This window comes from Sebastes umbrosus, chromosome 8, assembly GCF_015220745.1.
Source record: "Sebastes umbrosus isolate fSebUmb1 chromosome 8, fSebUmb1.pri, whole genome shotgun sequence".
Lineage (NCBI taxonomy): Eukaryota > Metazoa > Chordata > Actinopteri > Perciformes > Sebastidae > Sebastes > Sebastes umbrosus.
The window spans coordinates 30,286,787-30,309,354 of record NC_051276.1 but is presented as its reverse complement, the minus strand read 5'-3'; the positions used below and the strand labels follow the sequence as shown (position 1 = coordinate 30,309,354).

Genomic DNA, 22,568 nt, shown 5'->3' with positions numbered 1-22,568 from the left:
TTAGTGCCCTTCACACTGATTTGAAGTGGGCGGGGCTCTGTTGGAAAAACATCTGTAAATTGTTGGATTATTTGCTGATGTCTGATTAAGCTGTTCAACCGTTCAAGCTTTAACTATGTTATGAAGAAATACGAAATATTTGAAGTTTTCAGGGTCTTTAACATATAAATAATAATTTTGGTTAAATATTTGACACGTGAGAGTTTGAGCCGTTACTATCATCAGATATATTTTAACGCCGTCACCAGAAGACGATTCTCACTTTCCCTCCCTATCTTGAGCAGTGCATCCCTTTTGGCCTACCAGGACTGAGAATGCATGGAAAAACAAAAAGAAATGACAGTGTGAGTTACAAAAGGAGGGGCCCTGCAGAGCAACGGTGATACAGCACGAACCAGATGTCTGAAGCACGCTGGCTGACCTCAGTCCAGTAAACCTCATAATCCAACATGAGGGAAGTGGATTCAGCCTCATTTCATTGTTTACTGAACTCAACACAAGAGCGACAAACATCCACCAGCTGCAGCCAGACTAGATCATTTGCCATAGAGTGGTTTTCATCAGCAGAAATATGGAAGTTAGATGGGTTTCTACTACTGTTCTAGACCAGCGATTCACAAAGACTGGGTCGGGTCGCAGGAGATTTTATGAGATTTGCAGAATTTCTTCCATAGTCTTTTTAACATTTATATCTGCAGTACAACTTTGAGCCACATGTTGGAGCCTGAATGTTCGTATTGTTTTGATAATTGTAGCCTACATATAACATTGAATCTAATATGAAAGGCTAGCGTTCATTCTGTTGTTTTACTGTGGAGAGCGAAAAAACAAGCCTGTTATTTACCATGTAAAAAAGATTAGGAAACACTGTTCTACACAGTAGCATGTGAACATACTATTAATTTAAACATGAATAAATAAATATTATTTAGTTAGCATTCAACAACAAGGTTTTAACGGTGCACTTGGCAGCTCATGTTGTTACAGTACATGCTAACAAAATAATCATCATTTTATCTCAGATAAATGACAAGGTGCTCTAATGTTACTAAGTATATAGTGTAACAGGCCTTTTTATTTTAGAAAATAAGCAGCTTTTAGCTTTTCTGAAGACAGATAAAACTCTCTATGGCAAAATATATTGAGAAGATGATACAATTTGTATTTTATATAGAAGATAGCAGTCACATTGGCTCGCTTTGGGGGGAAATCTGATCTTCTACAAGCTCAGACCTCTTGTGCATCATGAGATTTCCTTATTAACCCATTTGTGCCCAAAGAATATATTTAGTATGATAAGGAAAAATGCCACAACATTTGTTCTGATTAGTGAAAAGCCTTGGAAATTTAGTACGAATATACTTTGGGCAAGTATCTAACAGTGCACCTTTGAAATACTTAGCTCACATGACAAATCACACATTTATTAATAGTCAAAGTCAGGATTTTTTGAACAAATGTTTTCCCCATTTTTACACTGCATTTGACATTCAACTTGTTATGAGTTCATATATCAAATACTTGATTGTGCTCCTTGTAGTTTCTGCGATACAGACATTTTCTTATCATACTATATCTAGTATTAGGGCACACGGGACTACTGTTTTTTCCCAAAAAATAATGTTTTATTGCAAAAACAGTAGTTTCATGTGCCTAAAGACCAGATATACAGCCATTTTCAGCTAAAAGGTTTGACTAATTTTGAAAATGTTGTGCTTAGACAAGCCCAGAGAACAGTTGCGGGCACAAATGGGTTAAAATGTATAAGAGTACAAAGTACATTTTTTGAACCCAGCAGCTCTGTGCAGCCCCCCCTATATGTAACACACACACACCATGGAAGAGTGAAAGGGTATGAGCTTCAAGAGTGGTTACCTGCCAAAACAAGGGAACAAATGTCCTCATAGTCCAGTTATAAGATTTGAAGTTTCTCGACTACAACTAGTTTTGCTTCTAGATTTTCGCCTCCGGTGAGCGGTAGTCCCGGTTTTAGCAGGACGCTCTCACAGCTCATTGATCAAAAAGCAGTTGGGAAACAAAATTACAAAGTGTTTTCATCTAAAATTCAAAAATAAAAATGGTAAATTTAAAAATCTGATCTATTGGCAACCGACACGTCAATCTACATGTTAGAAGGAACACACTGGGCTTTTAGAGGAAGCGTGGCACATGGCGCCGGGCGAGGCGAGGCGAGGACGCTCGTGTAATAAGACCGTTTCTCTTAGAACAACTTCGTCCCTGTTTTGTCTCCCGTCGACCCCACAGTGTGTCCTCCACAGTGTCTGGAAGCTCACCCAGGTTAAAACTCAGATATGGTAGAAAAATATATAGTCTGGATGAAATTTCTCTAGTCATTCTCTTCATTACTGAATTGCACCCATACATGTAGTGTCAACGCGTTGTAGTAGCTAAAGTGACAGGGATCATGATTAGCACGACTACAACAACAAAAAAACGAGTCATCGCGCGCACTCTCGCTCTCTTTCTCTCTCTCTAGACACTTCAGGTTATTTATTTTTTTTACTTGCACTTAAAAATTCATGGTTAATAGTTTTGTCTTTCATTGGCATCATTAGGCAACAGTTTTTTTTTCAGATATTCTACAATATGGTTACGATGTAAACACCACAGTACTTAATTATTTTTACTGTATCTGCACAAAGTAAAACACAATGTTACAAGGCAAGTGGCTACTTAAGCATAGATTTGTTCATGAGAAATAAACAGAAATTAGGAAACACACCACAAGAAGAACAGAAAATAAAAGAACACCTGGCATCGAGTTTGTTCAAATAAAAAAAGCTTTGTTCATCTACAGGTCAGGCGACCCCGTTAAAAAGCTGGTGATGATCAGTACTATCCCCCCCTGATACCATTTGATCCGAAGACAAACGTCTCGTGATATTTTCGTGACGTGAGCGGCTTCGATTCAGCTCGAAACTTGACCCCCTATGATATCTACCTGACCTTTAGCACTTAGAATTGAAACACATGTGATCGATAGACTACTACACTTCAAACAACAACCAGCCCGTTTTTGAGGAGCTACACGTGTGGCTGAATCTTTCCACCTCTGCATTAAACTGGCTGAGTTATAATACAACGCGTGTTTTGATATGACACATAAATCGCCGTCTTGACGCGACAAGGCTGACCAGCGGTGTGAGGCCGAGGTTCAGGGCTACAGAAACAGATCAAACCCTGGACTAAGACGTATAATCTGACCGGCGGAAAACAGGGGCGGGTGATGTGAAAACGACCCGAAAAATGGACAGTGTAGAGGTCCGTCATTGGCAGGGAGCCGTCAATATGAGGAAATGACTCCAGTAGTTGAGCTCTATATGTGAAAACAAAAGGCATACGGATGAGGATATGTGAACATTTCATGTTTTTTGCCTCTTGTTAGGTTGTAGTGTTTTGGCCTCTGCAGCACCTCTACTTTAAATCATCTCGAGTATCGCCATCTGAAATCCACCTAAAGATTCCTCTTTCTGCCAATACTGTTGAATTTACTGATACGATAAAATCAGAAGGAATGAAATATCTCCAGTTTTTCTCTGTTCGTTAATTTAAATACTGTTTTCCAATCAATATACTTATGCAATCCTCCGGAAAAACAGCAGCCTGTATAAGATGACATCATGACATCTCCTTACTAAGTTAAAAACAAACCATGATCCCCCATCCCGCCCGCCCCCCCAAACTCTTTAAGGACATTATTTACAGTACAAATTACAGTATATTACATCATTAAAAAATATGAGATCCATCTCTAAAAACATACAGGAGCTCTTGACAAAAATCAACTCTTTAGCAAATCAGGTTTCTGTGGTATCATGTGGAAAATAAAGAAGCAGAGTGACAGTCGTCCCACCACCACCACCACCACCACCGCTCCACCCCTCTACCGCTCTCTGAGGCGTCCTTTCCGTTTGGCCCTAGTTGTACCTGGCTAGTTAACAGTGAGATGATGGATGGGTTGGTTTACCACACGCACATCTTTTAGTCTTTTTGTTTTTTAAACTTTAAAGCAAGCCGCGATACAACAAATCACACTCAATCCAATACAACTATATGTACAGGGTTTTTTTCTGGCATTTTGGAACAATAATAATAATAATAATAATGAGCACTTGACCGACTACGCTACCTGCCGGCAGAACGATCTAGTTTAGGTGTGCAGAATTAACCGATTATTTTTCAGTCGTGTGCTGTCTTTTTTTTATATTTTTCAAACTCATGATTTATTTTTTTTAATGAAGAGACAGATAATGGCCTCCACTGTTCTTCCAACAACCATAATTCTCCCTATTATTGTCATATGTACAGCAGATTGAATGGAACACGTTGGTTACACACTTTCTTATGCACCCAAAAGAAGAGAATAAATAAAAATCAATCGGAAACTCAAATGAGGAGTAAAAACAAAACAAAAAACAGATCTCTGGACTACGGAGCCAGGCAGCATATGAACCAACCCTCCCTCACATCCACAGTACAACCAAGTCCATCTGTAGCTTCCTCTCTTGACCCTTTCCCTCTCTTCATTTCCTCATTTATGACACTCGAGCTATGTTTCCATCTCTCTCTCTCTCTCTCTTTCTCTGACTCTCTCTCTCCCTCCTCTGCTCTCCGTCCCGGGCCGGGTCGCCCTCAGACGTAGGGCAGGATGCCGTAGACGAACAGGGCCATGACGGCAGCGCTGAACAGGCCGGCCACGGGCACCGTGACGAACCACGCCAGGAAGATGTTCCTGAAGAGGCGCCAGTCCACGGCTTTCTTGGAGCGGATCCAACCCACGGCCACGACGGAGCCCACCTAGAGGCCGCAGCCAGAAAGAAAAACAATCAGCAGCAGCACAGAACTAAATGTTTAAAGTACACAAAGTCAGAGACACCGTGAAGAGCTGCAGGCTGCTCAGGCTTCTCTCATGCTGATCTGTTCACATCATGTCAGCTTGTTTTTACAGGCATCTTTATTCTTCTTCACCTACTTCTTACATATACTATATGTTTAGCCATTATTTATCCATCTAGCTCTAATGGACTTGACAGCTCATGAGTGAATTTGCCATCATGTTTGTGGCCTCTGGCTTTGCCATCGAGGTTATTTAACACACTTAAAGTAAAAAAGTACATAACTGTTATCAGCAAGTGTACTTAAAGTATCAAAAGTTAAAGTACTCATTGTACTCTTTTTCAGCAACCCTGTCTCCTACAAAATTACATTTGAATACAACTAAAGTGCATTCTCAATTACATTTCGAGGGAATCGTACTTCCTCCCGAGTTATGGTTGCAGTTTTAAACGGTTTTAAACATGTGGTTAACTTACTGTTAGTACTTGAGCAAATGTACTTAGTAGCAGACCAAAAAGATCCACAGGTAAGTGAACCACTCCGGGTGATACGACACATTAACATCCAAACAGAAAAGCCTGTAATCGGCCTTCAGCTCTTCAAGAACAACTTGGTCCAAAATGTTTGTGTTAGTCAGAGCAAGCAGATTATAAAAGTTACTACTACCTAAATTCAATTTCAGGATGTGGAGGTCTGAAATGAGCAATTCAAAAATCAGAAATGTTTTCTCAGCTAACTTAATTATTTCTGCTCATGTCAGACGTCCACAAATGAACTCTTCTCTCACCTTTATTCAAGTAATCAAATCAGGATAGTACTGGGTCAGAATTCATTTTGGAGAAGACCCATGAACACATCTCAGTTTGTTGGAGTGACGTATGAGCAGTGACTTGTTTGTGACGCTGCAGGTAGGCGGGAGTTAAACTGGGCCTGCTCTTATACGGCCAGAGAAACATGAGACGCCTTCTGTCACACTCTCGACTAAATGCGGAAGGTCAACGGAGAGCAGCGGTGTTTGTGGTCGATAGGTCGGCCGTACTCAAAGTTACAGACTAGACGACACAAAAATATCTTCAGGGAGGGAAGGAAACGTCGTAGGCCGACTTCCCAGAAAGTTTCTCCGTCATTTGGATAATTGGCATTATTCTAAAAGCCTGTGTGGAACAATATCTAAACGTCGCGGTCACGATGTTTGTTTACAGCCAATTGTATTTAAGGCATGCAGCAGCGAAACCTGAACTCAGCGTGACCTCGGTGTTTGTGCTGCTGAGAACGAGTCACTGCACATAATCTCACCAGGGCTGGGCATCAGTTCAGTTTCATCAAAACCAAACGGATGCTCATCACTGCTCTTTTTCTCTCTGGGAAATGTTTACAGATGTTGTTGGCTACTTTCTGAATACGTCAGCGTCACCTTTAACAATCCTTAAATTGAGAAACTGTACAACAAGTACAGATTTCGTCCAACAACGTCTGTGCATCTCCTCGACACAATCAGTAAATCAAATCACCAACACGATAATAATAATAATAATACACCTCTAACCATCAGTGGATTAAGCATTTAGGCAAAGCAGGGAATTAACCAAGGTTTTAGGGGGGAGATGAGGGGATGAGGGGGGGATGGAGGTGAGAAGTGAACATAAAGGTATGGATGATTATGTTGAGATAAACTGATCATCAGTAAATTAAATACCAGTTTTGAGTCTTATGCAGTTTCCCTTCAGCAGACAATTTGGGAGTATTTATCTAAATCATGAAGTCTCATGTTACTTTGATGTTTTCACAGATGCAGCTATTATGTTATCACATAATTTAACAATAGAATACATGTGTTACATTGAACTTTCTCCCCAAATACAGGCTACCAGTTTGGAGGTAATACGCTTATTTGCTTTCTGGCGGAGTAACAAGAAAAAGATTAGACCATTTTCATATCTGTCTGTTAAATATGAGGCTACAGCCAGAAATGAGTTAGCTTAGCTTAGCATAGAGACTGGAAACAAGAGGAAACAGCTAGCCTGGCTCAGTCCAACAAAATCAAACCCACTAATTAACATGTTGTATCTCGTTTGTTTAATCCGTATAGAAACTGAAGTGTAAAAAGTGCAATGCAGCATTTTACGAGGGTTATGTGCCGCACTATTTCTTGGCCGTTCACATGTAGCGTCTAAAAACACGTGTGAAAAAAACGCCAGCCATACTGCTTTCATCCTTTTATCCAATGTGCTTGGGAGGTTGTGCTCCTGCTGCGCCTGCTGTTACTAAGCAACCAAAACCTGCACGCTAAGATGACAATGATGATGAAGTTGCGGTAATTTGGCAGTAAAAGCCTCACTGAATAAACTAAACTCAGTCAAAACAAAGAAATGGATTTCCAGCACCATAAATCCCTCACAGTAGCTTTACTGTTCGACTTGTATGTGTCAGTTTGGCTGACCTTCAACCGGATGTCGTGACGCTCTTGGACGGAAAGGGTGAAGCAGGTAAAATAATCTGTGGTACAGATATTTACCGCAGACTGATATTTATGGAAGAAAGAAAAGATATCTGCAGGCTGTGATTGTTTATTGCTCCTCCTCGACCGCTGCAGCGTTCCAAAAGTTGAACTATTTTTTATCTCAAAGTGCAGCTATCGCGCCCAAAAATAATAGGCACTTGGGGGTGCTCGTGTGTCGGAAGAGCGCGCCTGCCGTGTGTCTACATTGACAACAATGGATTTGAGGGCGCAAAAAACGCGGCATGTGAACGCTTAACTTCCTCGAGTGTCCACCGGTTGCCTGGCAACTGCTCAGAGCCAATAGAGTCCGACATTTAACGCCCCGTAAAATGGCAAAGATGTTTTTAGAAATCGCTTTTTGTACCGATAAAACTACAGAAAAATGTGATCCTTCTGATCTAATTAATAAAAGTTTAATAGCTATACTATACTTGTGATCTGCTGCTCTATATCTAATAAGCAAATTCAACACATTTTAAAGGTAAACTTGGAGGTTTTGCTGCCGGAGGAAGACTGCAGGAGAAATCAAAACATCAACTTCAGGGAGTTGTGATTGGCTGTGGTGATTGACAGCTACAGGTGAAGCGATGAAGTGGCTTCACTACCAATGACACCAATACCTTGCAGTGGGTGGAGCTTATTGGGATGCCCACATTTGATGCAACAAGCACTGATAGCGCACTCATTACTTCAATGCAAAATCCGCTGTAAAGACAGATGAGTGGAGAGACACAGAGAAAGATGGAGAGGAGAGGAGAGGGAGAGGTAAGAAAGGGGAAAACAAGTGTGGCAGGTGGGGTCGGGGGTTCGGGGGGGGGAGTCAAGCAGAGGAGGTGGGGACCCACACACCAAACCATGCCGATGCTGAGAGGGCAAAATGGGAGAGAGTTTGTGGAAATGAAACAAGAGGATGAGACGTCATGTTGATAGGGAGGAGGGCGCCACGTCGTCCAGCCTGGATCCGATGTTCCTGTAAAGAAGGAGGGGAAAGGGGCTGCACACTGCTGCCCGGGGCCGTCTGCAACGGGATCCAATTGTTTTGATTGTCTTTTAACGAAACTTCAAATGAACTCTGATGAAATTCATTTTATCAGGACAGAGATTGTCTGGCATAAATATGGTCATAAAAAACGTGGAAAGTCCACAGAAGTGATCTGATTGCAAGACTGGTTGGTGTGTGTGTTTCCAACCCGGAGCCCTGGGAGGCAGTGTGAGCTCCCCGTCCCCCTGGAGGTGCCTGGAGGGAGGGAATGAGGGGGGGTTGAGAGGCCGGCTGGAGGGCCGCTCAGTCATACCTTGCAGTGCGTGGTACTGACAGGGATGCCGATATTGGAAGCAAACACGACTGTGAGTGCAGAAGCCAGTTCAATAGTGAATCCACTGTGGAGGAGGAGGGAGGGGAGAGGAGGGGGGAACAAAGAGACATCCTTCATTGTAATGTCGGGGAGGTGCTGCTGACGGCACGGCCCACATTCATAGTAAAACCATAATGGAACAGCTCTTTAAATGTACGCTCAACACACACAACAATATATAGCAATCACACTCTTATCGCTCTCTGAAACACACACAACAAAGACAGCATTTCTATCAGGTCCTAAGTGTTGGTAGGTAGCTCGTAAAGAGTGTGGTTGCATGTGCTGCACAGACAGAGTGCTGTGTGAGTGTGTCATCTGAAGCCATGTCCCGTTTCCAAAACATAATTCACACTTTGACACCAGACCAGTGGGTGCACTGGAAGAGAAAATCATTTTAAAAAAGCATCTACTCCCTCTCCCTCATCCCGGCTATCACACAAAGAAACATTTGGCCACTCGCTTTGGATGGAAAACTACAGATTGGAATTAAAAAACAGAGCGAGAGAGAAACAAGATGAGTGAGAAAGCAACTTGAAACTGAATCATTAGCTGGCGCTTCTTTCACTGAAGTTACTTCTTTAATAAACTAGAATAACTGTGTTGCGGTTGCATGCCTTCGTCAACCAGTCAAGTTAACAGTTTATATCCATGTCTGTCCAAAATGTCGTTATCATTTTATCCTGTTAAGACATCTCTGTGAAATTGTCATAATTAGCATGAATTCTTGAGGTATGGCCAAAAATGTGTCTTGTGAGGTCACAGTGACCTTTGACAACTGAAAATTGAAATCAGTTCATCCTCGAGTCCAAGTGGACGCTTGTGAAATTCTTTCCAGGCGTCCCTGAGATATCAAGTTCACGAGAATGGACCGGACAGACGGACAACCTGAAGACATAATGCTTCCGGCCGTGGCTGACGCCGGCGTGGAGGCACAAAAACAGCAGCAAATAAAACTCTCAGCAACACTGAGGAGAGGTTCTGCTGACAGACTCTGTTCAAATTGAACTGAACAGCAAGGGTCAATAACTTTCACAGCAGCGTTCTAATGATTGGACTTGAGCCGATCTTGAACATCACTTGAACCCGTCTGTAAACGGCCGTTCGTCCTCGCTGCGTGTGCAAAGATAATTAAGACTGGTGTGTGATGTCCTTGTGAGCTAGGGGGTGAGGGCGGGGGGGTTTAAGACGCTGACCAGGCAATTGCAACGTACCCGGTTCAAGTCTGGTCGGGGACCTTTTCTTGCATGTCATTGCCATTCTCTCTCTCTAATCATTTCCTGTTGGCTCTCTACCGAATGCTGTCTAGCTGAGCCAAAAAAAAGTGTCATCCAGTGGGCTTCCTCCGGGTCTGAGAAGTGAAGCCAATGCTGAAATGCCTTAAACTTGTATTCTTTCTAAATCTCTCCTCTGGTTGCAAAAACAAGTCTGATTGTATAGAACTGTACTCTCACTTAATTCATGACCTCAGTAAACATTGTAAACCTGAGTTTATGGTCTCACCCGCTAGTTTCAAGTCTTCTTCAATACAGCATGATGTTCATTTAGTAAATTATGATACCATTTAGAGTCAAATAGACCTTAAAGCAGGGGATGCTTTAGGGCGGGGCTACCTTGTGATTGACAGGTCGCTACCACGGCGTTGTCCGTGTTTTCGTCTTACAACTTTAACCCTTTCCCAGTGTGTTTTCAATTTATGAAAGTTAATTATAACCTTTTTGGTCGCCTTAAACGTATTCAGTGTTCGGTTGTACTTAGCTCCACCCTCTTGTGTCACTTATAGTTGCCAAAAACCAACATGGTGACCGCCAACATGCTGAACTCGAGGCTTCAAAACGGCAGTTCACAAACCAGTGGGTGACGTCACTGTAACTACATCCACTTGTTATATACAGTCTATGACTGAGACAAGTCAAAATATCTTCTGTGAAATAGGCCAGTTCATCGGGAATGGCAGAGGAAAAAGTCTTTCTGAAGACGAGTCACATTTCATCACCATCCCAGTCCGTTACAGGTTAGCAGACACCATCACTTCACCTCTAACGGCAACTTTGAACATTTGTGCAGCGGGCCAATTATATAAGTGCCACACAGGATGAGCTCATCTCAAAGAGACTCAGAGAGGACAGTTAGTTCTGCAGCAGTCCGTCCCCGTGGTGGTTCAACAGGAGAGCTGCCCACAATGATGAAAATCCATATTTCAAGTTTAAAAACTGCTGTGTTGAACTGTGTTGTTCAAGTGTCCACTGTGCCGTCTACAATATAAGCTCAGCCACAGACTACAGACACACAACTTCACCCACACAGACACACTTTCCTGTCCTTGCCCCCAAACAAGCGTCTTTGTCAGATTGATGTATGGAAACAGACACTGGGGGACAGAGAGCCTTTAGAACAGTGAACCAGAGCAAATCTGTCTTTGAGTCCTGGCAAAAGACTAAGCTGGTGATGGAAAGAGGGTGATTAAGGAAGAAAGAAAAGGAGGCACACAGCAAGAGAGAGGGGCCAAGGAGAAGGAGAAATGGAGAAAGACGGATAAATAATGAGTTTGAGAACAATCACGGGGACTTTAGGGAAAAGAGTGAGAGAGAAAGATTTAGAGGTGAGACGGCGATAAAAAAAACGAGACATAAAGATGCAGCGAGGAGACGAAGATGGGAAGGAATGAAGAAAAGGAGGGCAAGGAGAAGAAGAAGAAGAGACGCAAAAATAAGAGATTTACAGGAGAGGGTAGGAAGGAACATGAAGAAAAAGGAGGAGGACAGAGGGGGGATAAAGAAAAGTGGAAGAGAAGGAGTCAGACTGGCGTCCCTCCCTGCGGTTGGAGAAGAGAGGCCAGAGTTCCCACTGTGGCTTCGCCCCTCCCTCACCCTTCCTGCTCTACTTCTCTTCATCCAGAATGCCAAACCACTTCCTGCTACCCTGTGTGATGTTCCTGCCAGGCAACCGAGCGCACACACACACACACACACTCCCAAAACTTGCTGGAACAATTAGACCTTAATATGCATGCATGCATGCATGCATGTGCACACATACAGTACATTCACCGCAGAAAGACCTGCAGGCATAGAGCCCAGCTTTCTTCAGCTGACACGCAAACAACCTTGAGTTACACACACACACACACACATTCTTCAGCTAATGCGTGGGAAGACGAGGGGACAGCGAGAGAGAGAGAGAGAGAGAGAGAGAGAGAGAGAGAGAGAGAGAGATCGATCTCAAGGACAGAGGAGCAGCAGCAGTAAAGGATGCGTGATGTCCGCTGCTTAGGTTGTGGGACAGAGTGTGCCCTCAGGCTTTATGTTGTTGTGGTCCAAAACACCACTTATTTATTCAGAGTTATTATGCAATATGGTCAAAGGGCTGAAGAAAAATAGAGTGTGTATCATTGCTACTTCATTCTCTATGCAAAGGGCTACCACAGAGAATATTATTACTGTATTTCTCTACACAAAGCTGTAAAGAATTAGTTAAAGTTGGAGGAGCACGACTGTGTGATTACTATCAATATTATAATTATGTTGTTCAGAGATCATGATATATTTAACATCAAATATTTTATACATCTCTGGGGGAAAACTTGTTTTGAAGAGGACCTATTATGCTGCTTTTCAGGTGCATATTTGTATTTTGGGTTTACACGCTTTAATATTAAAAAAATGCTTGATTTTTCTCATACCGGCTGTGCTGCAGAGCCTCGTTTCACCCTCCGTCTGAAACCAAACTCTTTGGACTTCGCTCTAACTAGCTTTGTTTGACGGCGTGCCAAACTAGCCGCTAAGCAGGTATAATGCAAATGTTACTTGGTGACATCACCACGTTACGGAACAAAAGGTGGGACTTCAACCGAGGCGTTTCAGGCAGTTCAGGAGCAATGTTTCTGTGGCTTTGTTCCTTTAGTGTGTGGAGAGCAACGATTTGGCGCTAACACACTAACAGATGAAATACTAGAGTCCAGACTCCAAAAAACTGAAATCTCACAAAATCCCTCGCGATCAAACGTGACTTTAGTGTAAACAAACATGGTGAACGACGGGCAGGATGTTAGCAATTTTAGTTTTTGTACTGATGAAGTCATGGAGACATGTTAAATAAACACTTGTTGTATCAAATCAACAAGTTGGTCCTCCATTTCTGAGCTCCATCTTACTACTACTTCATGCTTCACGTTTTGTATTACGCCACCATGACGGCGGTGGTTGTCCTTCCTTCTTCAGTCAGCTTGGTTCTCTATTGGCTATCGTTCTTTCCCACGTGACTGCGTCATCGTCTGTCGTCGGGGTTCCCCACACACAACAGGATATCAAATCGTAAATATTGAACATGTTTAATATTTACGATTTGAAATCGGTGCGGCCAGTATGGACTTCTGAGCCGATCGGGGGATTTAAAACACACTCTTAACAGACTTCACACTACAGGAACATCTGGAAAGATAATATTTAGAACCATCAAAAAATCATGGCTTTGCTGACCATCGTCGGTAGGGGGAGGGAATCGGCTTCAAAATCAGCTTGATGCTTGTATAGTGTGTCCCTGGCATTAATGGCATTACTCCCTTTGGTGTGGACTTTGTAACTTTGCAGATCTTTTACATGCACAAAAAACTATATAACGCACTAAAGGAAAGGAAAAAGCACAAAAGCATAATAGGTCCTCTTTAAAAAAAGACAGAAAATATCATTTCACTTTTGTATTGTACCTAATCACTAAAAAAACATATTCAAATATATATAATTCACATAAAAGCTTTTACAGATGCAACCGACATAGAAAACCCAAGAACAACTTTGTTCTTGCAGGTTGCCTGTGTAGTAAAAACTGTTTTTGCCTGCGGCGGTGGCTCTGTCTGGGAAGTAGTGAGCAGTTAATCAGTGAACGCACTAGACAAACGCCCTTCATTAGTCAGACGAGTTTACTGTACCTGTAAACAGGGAGCACTCGAGGCAACAGAGCGGGCGCTCTAGACGTGATCGTGCTGCCTTCGGTTTATGCATGTCACTGCCAGCATTGCGTTTATGAATGTCAGTTGAATTGCAATTCCTTGTTCAATAACATTTAACAGCCTTAATAAAGAGATTGTGTGTGTGCACATAAACACTTACCGAGGACGCTCTTGCACCAGATGGACTTGTGTGTGTCAGCATGTCGAGGCTTTTTGGAAGTTCACCTCTCTCTCTCTCTCTTATCCAATTCTTTCTTTCTCACACATTTCCATGAATACAGACACAGACACAGACACTCACACCTCTCTGCCCGCTCTCCCATGCGGAGGCTTTCTCACCTTGAGGGGGTGATGGGAGTCAGGTCTTTCCCCATGGTCTGGATGACGCGGCGGCCCCACACCCACAGGCCGGCGCAGATGCCTATGCCGCCGTAAAACAGCAGCCAGATGGGAGTGGCGGCGTCCTGCATCACGCCGCCCTGGTCGTAGATCATCCACAGCGCCACCAGGGGCCCGATGGCGTTACTGCGAAGGTGAGGAAATAGATTATAACCTCAGGCAGCTCCTCTAGTATTTCCGGTAGACTGAACAGCACAAGGACAAAATGATGCAACACGGCAAAACACTTCAGGAATACCAAAATATATGATCAGGTAGAAGGGATTTGTAATTTTGTCTATATGGGATGTTGTATTTCCCGTGAGCAGCAGGAGGCAGCACCTGACATCGTTGCCTCCGTGGGCGAAGGAGCCGAAGCAGGCGGTGAGGATCTGCAGGAAGTGGAAAAGCTGGAACACCTCCGGCTTATCCTTCTCCTCGTGATCCTCCTCCGCCAAGTCGTCCAGAGGCATCGGAGCAGGAGCTCCGTCTTCATCCATCCCCTCCAGCTCCGTGGCCAGCTTCATCTCCACCCCGCCCTCCTCTGCCTCAATCTCAGCCTCCGCCACGGCGTTACAGTACGACGAGTAGCTGTCGTAGCGCACCCTCTTCTTGGTGTAGGACACGCTGTTGCTCCTGCCGCTGCTTCCCTCTCCCACCAGCTTTTCGCTGTCGTCGCGTGACTCCGAGCGAATGAGCGGCTGCACGGGCATGCCGCATATCGCCGCCGTGTAGCAGGTGTAGCTGTTGTTGCGCCGCAGCAGGCGGTAGTTGTTGTCCGGCTGGCCGGCGTTGGAGGTGGAGCGGTCGCCGTCGTCCAGGCGGCCCAGGTGGATTTTGTGAAGCAGGTCTTTATACAGACCCGAGTCCTTGTGCACCGTGTGGTACACCTGGCCGTCGCTGCGCATGTGGCCGTCGAAGCTGAAGCTGCCGTTAGAGATGGGCGACTTGAGGCAGCCGTTGGTCATCGAGTGGGTCCGGCCTGAAGGAGAGAAGATGATGAAGACGTGGGTGTAGATGCACAAGAGTTAAGTAGTATTCAGTAGCAGCACATTGACAGTTTCTTTCCCTCCAAACGTAATTGAGAATGCAGTTGTAGTAAGTTTTATGGGAATGTAATTTTTAGGAGACAGGGCTGCAAATCAGTGGTGTCTATAATTATATATATAATAATAATATTGCAGTTTTACCGTAGGCCCTGCCATTTGGCAGGATGCTGCCTCCGTTAGCCAGGTTGGTGAGCTCTCCGCTGGAGTCTCGGGTGCTCCGTTCACTGATGCCCCCGGTGAGCGGCAGCACAGCCTCATCTGTGCCCTTGGCCCCCGGTAGCTCCTTAAAGACGGGGCTCTCCTCCTCCTCTTCAGGTATCTTGTCCAGACTCTCATCGGAGATCCTGGACAGAGCCTGCTCTTTCTTTAGACGACCTGGAGGAAATCAGGAGATGGAGGGTTTAAGTTAAGAGAGCATCCTGGAAAGACAAAATATCGAACCCTCTCTAACAATGCTAACACAGAGGTCACAAGGACTTGTATACTGATTTTGTGTCTGAGTGATCATTTACTGTAAGATCACATAAAAAAGTCAATGCTGATAGAAAAGACTGAGGTTTTACAAAATCAGTTCAAGAGTTTCTCAAGTGAATCACTAATTTGGCACACACATCGATATAATTTGTCCATGCATGTTTTTGTTGAAACTGTATTGTTACTCTGCATTAATATCAATAATAATCATCTAGAAAAAACCTGGTTTCGGGTCAGAAAGAGAGAAAACTATGCAGCAACATTCCTCAAACACAAGAACAGCCATCAGCTGATCCAAACTAATCCCAGTGCTGACAGACCTGATGCCCCCCAACGCCTCTAAAACTCCCCTCAGTACAAACACATAAACTCAGCCACCGCCTGTTTCACTTTAACGGAAGCAGCAACATCCAGATTAGGAGCGATAATATCACCTATAATCCTCACCGGCATTCAGAGGTCACGACACGTCGAGCGACGGGTCAAGTCGGCCGCACTCGTGTGTCGTGTGCAGGGTCGAAGGAAAGTTTGAGGAAACAATGAATTCTATTTTAAGCCTCAATGTGGAAGTTACCGCTTCAATAAAAGCACTTCCTATTGTTTAACCTCCTCCACTCCCCCCTCTTTATCATAGACCCGTTTTTGTCTTTTTTAGGGGAGTAGAGGGGGTCTTTAGGGGGAGATAGCAGGTCAGCAGTAGATGTCACATAGAAGTGGTGTCATCTGAAAGCTGGGAACCTGGAGATTCATTTCAGATGCAGCTCGGCACTGAGTGCCAAGTTGTTCTAGTCAGAAATCAGAAATCCAAAAATAAGTAATTAAAATAAATTGTGAAAGTGTATAAGGGCTTAGAACTTTATGATAGAAGTATATGATGGCCATTCCCATGCTCCTTTATGTCTCATAAGTTGATGGAGCAATTTTTGGGTTACACAGATTTGGTGCTAAATTTAAAAAATGTTTACCACTCGTGAATTGATAAAAAATGATCAATAATCCCTCCAAAATACCACATTAAGACACCAAGACCTTGAGGAACACCATAGAAAAGTCCATGCTGTGATTTGGTTTCAAAAACTTTTGACATTTGGAGATTTCTGCAAGAATTTCATTTTTCGGCGATTGGATGGCGAACACTTCTGTTCTGGAAACTGCTCAGAAACTCCCTTATGGTCAATCTAGACAGGAAATCCATCCATCCTTTGAATGCTCTAGGTCTCTAGTTTGTGGCTGTAAAGTTTCATGAGGCTGTGATTATCCTAGAGGTCACCACAGGTCATTTTATAGTCAGGTCAAGTTTTTAAAAAAAATGGTCTCACTACAATGAATGACTACTATGGGGACTAACATCATCATGCATGAATACAGTTGGGCTCATTGGATCCACAGGAGTCTCAGCTTTACAGCGATACCCAATTTATGTAACAAAACTGTTTCATATTATCCTTAATTTTTATTTTCATATCTGCATTTATCATGTCTATGAATTTCGAAATATTACTGGCATCTCAGACTAAGAGTTTGTAGGTTAGTCTTTGGAGTGTTGCAATAAACAGAAGTTCTTATTTATCCTGCATGACATTAAGTTAAATTTAACAGACAGGCTGTGTTGCTTATGTCCACCGTCCTCTCTGATATTCCACCTACTGCTCTTTCCACTGTTTTATTCAACGTGTCATGTGTTTTAAAGCGTTGTCTGCTGTGCTGCGGGCTGATTTTCCCATTAGGGAAACAATTCCTAACCTTGATCTGAAAGCTTTCTACACTGCAGGCTGTGATCTTAACCCCCTTTGCATTTGGGCCAAGTAGCTCTACGCCTAAAAACAGCCAGAGAGTCTAAAGGAAAGCAACTGGAGCTCTACGCAGAGTTCACCGGGTTTCTCTGGTGGCTTTAGAGGCTCTGGCAGAGGCCAACGAGCAAACACATCCGCTGGCATCCCCCGTGTTGGTGTCAGAGCACAGAGTGTGAGCAAGCGGAGGTTCTGTTGTTAGGCCCGGGTCAGAGTGCTGGGCTTTCACATAGCGTGAGAAAGACTGGACACACACACACACACACACACACACACACACACACACACACACACACACACAGACACACAGACACACACACACACACACACACACACACACACACACACACACACACACACACACACACACACACACACACACACAGATACCTACTTGCTATTTTCCTCTTCATCCAGGGACAGACGCAAAACCAGACCAGAGCTGCAACGAGCAACGACTCGGCTACAGCGATGAGGAAGATGGCCCACACCGGTAGCATCTCCAACCCGAGCACTGCAATTAATGAACACACACACACACGGGTATAAGAAAAGAACATCTTGACAAGTAGTTTCAAAGTAATCTACTTTTAATCTACTGTCGTCACACCTTCAAAAGGAATTTTGAGCACGAACACAACACTGGCGCTCTCACCCGTTAAGACTAAGATGATAATTTGATGGTATGTCGGCGTCAGACTGAATAAAGAGAGACAGGAGTTTCTCTATTAGGAACAACTGCCGTTCAGCACTTACATGGAGCTCCGGTGTACAAGATGGAGAAGGTGTTGATCCCAATAGTGGTGGCGTAGAAGAGGGGCAGCGCTCGCAGGCCATTGGGGACGGAGTCGTCCTACACAGCAAGAACACACAGATGGGTTTTTAGTACAGTTTCTGATATGATGATGAAAGAGCTCAGCTTGAGTAATAAGTCATATAATATTGTTTAAAAACTTTATTTTCAACTTTTAGTTTAATTTTATGGTGATATGATGCAATAATATTGTGTCGTTGTTTTATAAAATTATGGATTATTGCAGAAAATAAGCTCTGTGGCAAACACTTGTTTATGATACTTACACGTTTTGTTCAGCAAGATAATCTTCACAAATGAACACCACTTTTATGATTTTAAAAACGTGAATGGATGTTTAGAGACATAAAGGCTTTAAAATTCATGATTTTGGGGTATTTATTGATGTATTTTATGTCGTAGAACAAAACATTAAAATCTCTTAAGCTTGTGTTAAAAAAAAAAACCATTGACTTCCAGACGAGGGAACCAGAAGTGCTAAAATACTAACTCATTTCCGGGTTTGAGGATTTCTGTAGCGCTCTACTAAAAACCAAAACGATGAGATATTGTTTTGGTTTTATACGTATGAAGAGTTTTGTCGGATGTAATACATAACAGACGACCAACAATGTAATTATTTTACATGTGATTTGTTTTATACACCTACCATATTGTCATATACTGTACTTATATTGATGCAGCTGATAGTTAGTATAATAGTTTCAGTATTTTTTTTTAATCAAAAACACCAATACATCAGCTTCTCAAATGTGATGATTTGCTTTGTTTTCATATATGATGGTGAAGTGAATAACTTTGGGTTTTAGACTGCTGGTCAGATAAAACAAGGAATTTGTTTCTTCTTTTATTTTAGACAAATCAATAAATCCCAAAAAGATTCGGCAGATTAATCAATAATGAAAATAATCATTACTTCCATATATTCTATTACTATCAGTGTTGGGGAATAATTGTACTGATATTAATGTCGACTACATACTGTATATCATACAGTCCTACTTAAGCTGTATATCTTTTAAACTTTCTAATCTGAATATCTATTAAATCTGCTCTGGTTTCTCTCCTCTGTGATGAACAACCTGACATGATCGGCAGCTCTACATCATGTCAAAGTGTCCCTGAGGAGGACGATGAACTATTGACTTCTCACTAACTATACGTCACTCTGAGCAACGAAAGCTGCTGGCTTTAAATATAAAAATGCAAGATGTACTTAAAAGTGCTAAATGCGAAATTCAGAGAGGTAAATAAAATAGAAAGGTGAACATGTTTCTGATCACTGATCAGCCTTTTTGCAGTGTTTATTGTATGTGTTGTAATGCTAAACATACAGTATGTTACATATTTCTGATATCTAATAAAACCACAACTTCATTTTAAGGTCAGAAGTTCAGCTCAGGTCAATTCAGAGGTGTTGAAATAGTGAAAGCAGGCGGTGAAGTAAAACAATTCACTCTTGCACAATGTGTGGTTTACTATGACGAGGAGTCTGATGATGCAACTTGACCGACTGACCTACCGAGGTTTTAAATCTCACGTCTCACGTCTACAAACTAAACCATCGTCTTGAATAGTAACAAATCTGGACGCGGTATAAATATAGTTGAAGCATTAAATATTCATGATGCAAATAGCCTGCAGAAACAGAGATGAGTTTTCAACCCAGCTCTGCAGCAACAGATCGTCCTGTGACTCATTCATACATGATCCTGCAGTCGTGACCTCGGGATGATCTGCAACACTTTTCTCTTCCTGGTCTGCCAGAGATTGACTGTTACGTAACAGCAGATCTGCGGGTGTTGCCAAATCAAATGGATTTTTTATCTGTGCTAAAGGTCTTTGGACAGGTTTGTGTGCACACGTGTACGTCTGTGTCTAGATGCTTTTTAAACTCGTGCAACGGTGACTCACTCTAAACCTGCACTTCATGGACAGTCAGAGAACATTATTATTCATAGTCAGTATTCCAGTGGCCTGATTTAAAGGCTTGCAACCTACATGTTTAGTAGGTTGGAAATATCAGTGAACCAGAAATACAAAGAAGAACCTAGAAATGATGAAGGATTTGTTCTTGTTTGTGTTTGTGGTGAGTAAGAACAACAGTATAACAATATGAGCCAACCTTGTTGAGGATGAAGTGTCTGATGAGCAAGAAGAGGATTCCAGACATGAGTCCAGAGAGCAGCGGGGAGATGAACCACGATGACACTGGAGAGGGAGGAGAAAACATCATCAGATAAGACTACAGTCACCCGTTGATACAGTATCGTCAGGCAGCGATGATTGAGTGTCACAAGTGTCTTTTTGTTCCCAACATGCCTCATCTTCTGTTCTTCATTTACCTCAGTAAGATCCTACATTTACCAGATTGACTCTAAACTGTTAAGGAACAGACAAACATCAGATCGGCACATACGCGTACTTTGCAAAAAGTCAAGGCCGCGCTCCCTTTTGGGGGAGACTTCAATGCAATGTGACGTGTGTTTGGATTCGTATGCATTCATCTCTTGTTATACAAATGTTTGTTTTATACACGTCTAATAATTATTTTGTGATCTTGTCTGAACCGGAGCGTTGGCGATACCTTAATAAATGAAGGTTGATCGCCACCATGTCTCTTCAGTCTTCCCCCGTCCAACACAGTGGCCGGATATTGCTTATCCAGACATCACTACATATTTGATTGAATCATGTCAGGCTGAGTGTTGTCTGTAAATAACCAACATGTTAATAACCAACTGTTTGATCTATCGGCTGAGATTTAGTTGGAGACGACAGTCTGATGCTGCTCTAACGTTAATATATGACTGTATTACTGCAGCAGCCTCACACTCAAGCTCACTGTAACCAGCATCATTTAGTGATTTACCACACTGATATTTAATTATGTATGTGCCTCAAATCTCAGAGTGAAAGCCTCGGTTAACCTGCTACACATCAGCTTTTCATCATTTTCTCTCCTGACAGTGATTTTCTTTCCCCCAAAAGGGAGCACAGCCTCGAACAGGGAAAAACGTGCCGCACAGAACCCCTGCAAAGAGCCGTGTCTGATGATGTGACGTCACTTTGGCCGTGCGGACACTCACGACCCTCGCAGATGCAGCAAGCATAAATCACACTTAACATTCACACGAGTTTCAGTTGATTTAATCAACAGTGCTGCAAAAACTGAGCTTCTCCACCAAGAATCACACAAAAGCGCCACTTTAAATCTTGTGTTTAGCAGAGATGTGCTCAGCAGTGTCTTAGAAATAAGTCATTCAGCATGAAAAAGCATAAAAAACGACCAAAATGAGACCAAAATGACAGATGAGTCAACTAATTGACTGAGAGGGGGATAGCTGTTGACACATTTAAATGAAGCTGTGGTTTATACATGCAGGTGAAGGAAGCAACAGCCAGAGTTTCTTCCTCTAGCTGAGATAAAGTGAGTGTTTATTTCACTTAAAAAGTACGTGTTGTGAATGCATTGCATGCCGGTCTATTGGGACTCTTAATGGTGGTGAAATCAGTAACTCTGCCTCTTCTAATATTGATTACTCGCTGTGTAAAATGGTCGAGGGAGTCATTCCTTGCTGAAAACAAACTGATGATTAACTGTGAATGTGCTGCAGAGCTTAAAAAACGTTCTGAAATCAAACTCCACTGTAGCTGTAGTGGAAATATCTCAAGTGTGGCGATATTTAGTTTATATTCTGTCACTTTGCGATGGTAATATTACTAGAGCTCGCCCACTTAGTCGACTAATAAGTCATTTTGGTCTTAGTAGACAAAGATTTCTGTAGTTGATCAGTCGTTTTTTATGCTTTTTTATGCTGAATGACTTATTTCCAAAAAAACTTATGAGCACATCTGTGGTAAACACAAGATTTAAAGTGGTGCTTTTGTGCATTGTATGTATGTGTACACGTTAGATATACATATGCAGGCATGAGGATACACAGTAAACATTGTAAACGGGTCTCAAACGGCCCCCCGGCCATTACCGATCTTGACGAGCTGCATCCACTGTACGCCCTTGGTGCCGATGGCCACCATGGAGAAGCCGATGGTGGCGCCCACGATGCAGTGAGTCCCGGAGATGGGCAGCTTGAGGAAGGAGGCGATCAGCTGCCAGACAGCTGACCCTGCGATCGAAACAAGAGACACAAATCTCAGACATCTTTCACATTTAATTAAACATAAATGAATTGCGTCTGGGTGAGATTGCTCTACTGATCGTTCACTGGATTGAAGACTTTTTAAAAACTGCATTATGACAGCATGTCGCAAACCAAATTACTGCTTTAGATATACACGCATATGTTTACTATAGACATCATCATTAAAAGACCTTGAATCTAAAATGGCAGTGCTCATAACGTGGGATTATACCTCGTCGATGAAGGCATATTTTTAGA

General features: G+C 42.7%; 1 protein-coding gene across 8 annotated transcripts in view; it reads right to left on the bottom strand.

Moving 5' to 3' along the window:
- Positions 1-2,504: 2,504 nt before the first annotated feature.
- The window catches only part of slc20a2 (solute carrier family 20 member 2), a 55,261-nt gene continuing 35,197 nt past the window's right edge, over positions 2,505-22,568 (bottom strand). For 6 of the 8 annotated variants that reach the window (XM_037778765.1, XM_037778766.1, XM_037778769.1 and 3 more), the window contains exons 3-10: positions 22,155-22,295; positions 20,291-20,376; positions 18,108-18,204; positions 17,746-17,865; positions 15,229-15,462; positions 14,381-15,020; positions 14,000-14,185; positions 2,505-4,818 (exon numbers count right to left, since the gene is read on the bottom strand). In XM_037778765.1, the coding sequence (XP_037634693.1) occupies positions 4,557-4,818; positions 14,000-14,185; positions 14,381-15,020; positions 15,229-15,462; positions 17,746-17,865; positions 18,108-18,204; positions 20,291-20,376; positions 22,155-22,295 (1,766 nt within the window). In that variant the 3' untranslated portion in view covers positions 2,505-4,556. Of the gene's footprint in view, positions 4,819-7,977; positions 8,063-8,652; positions 8,738-13,999; positions 14,186-14,380; positions 15,021-15,228; positions 15,463-17,745; positions 17,866-18,107; positions 18,205-20,290; positions 20,377-22,154; positions 22,296-22,568 lie in introns of all 8 variants that reach the window. The other 2 variants (XM_037778772.1, XM_037778771.1) reach the window with 2 other exon arrangements.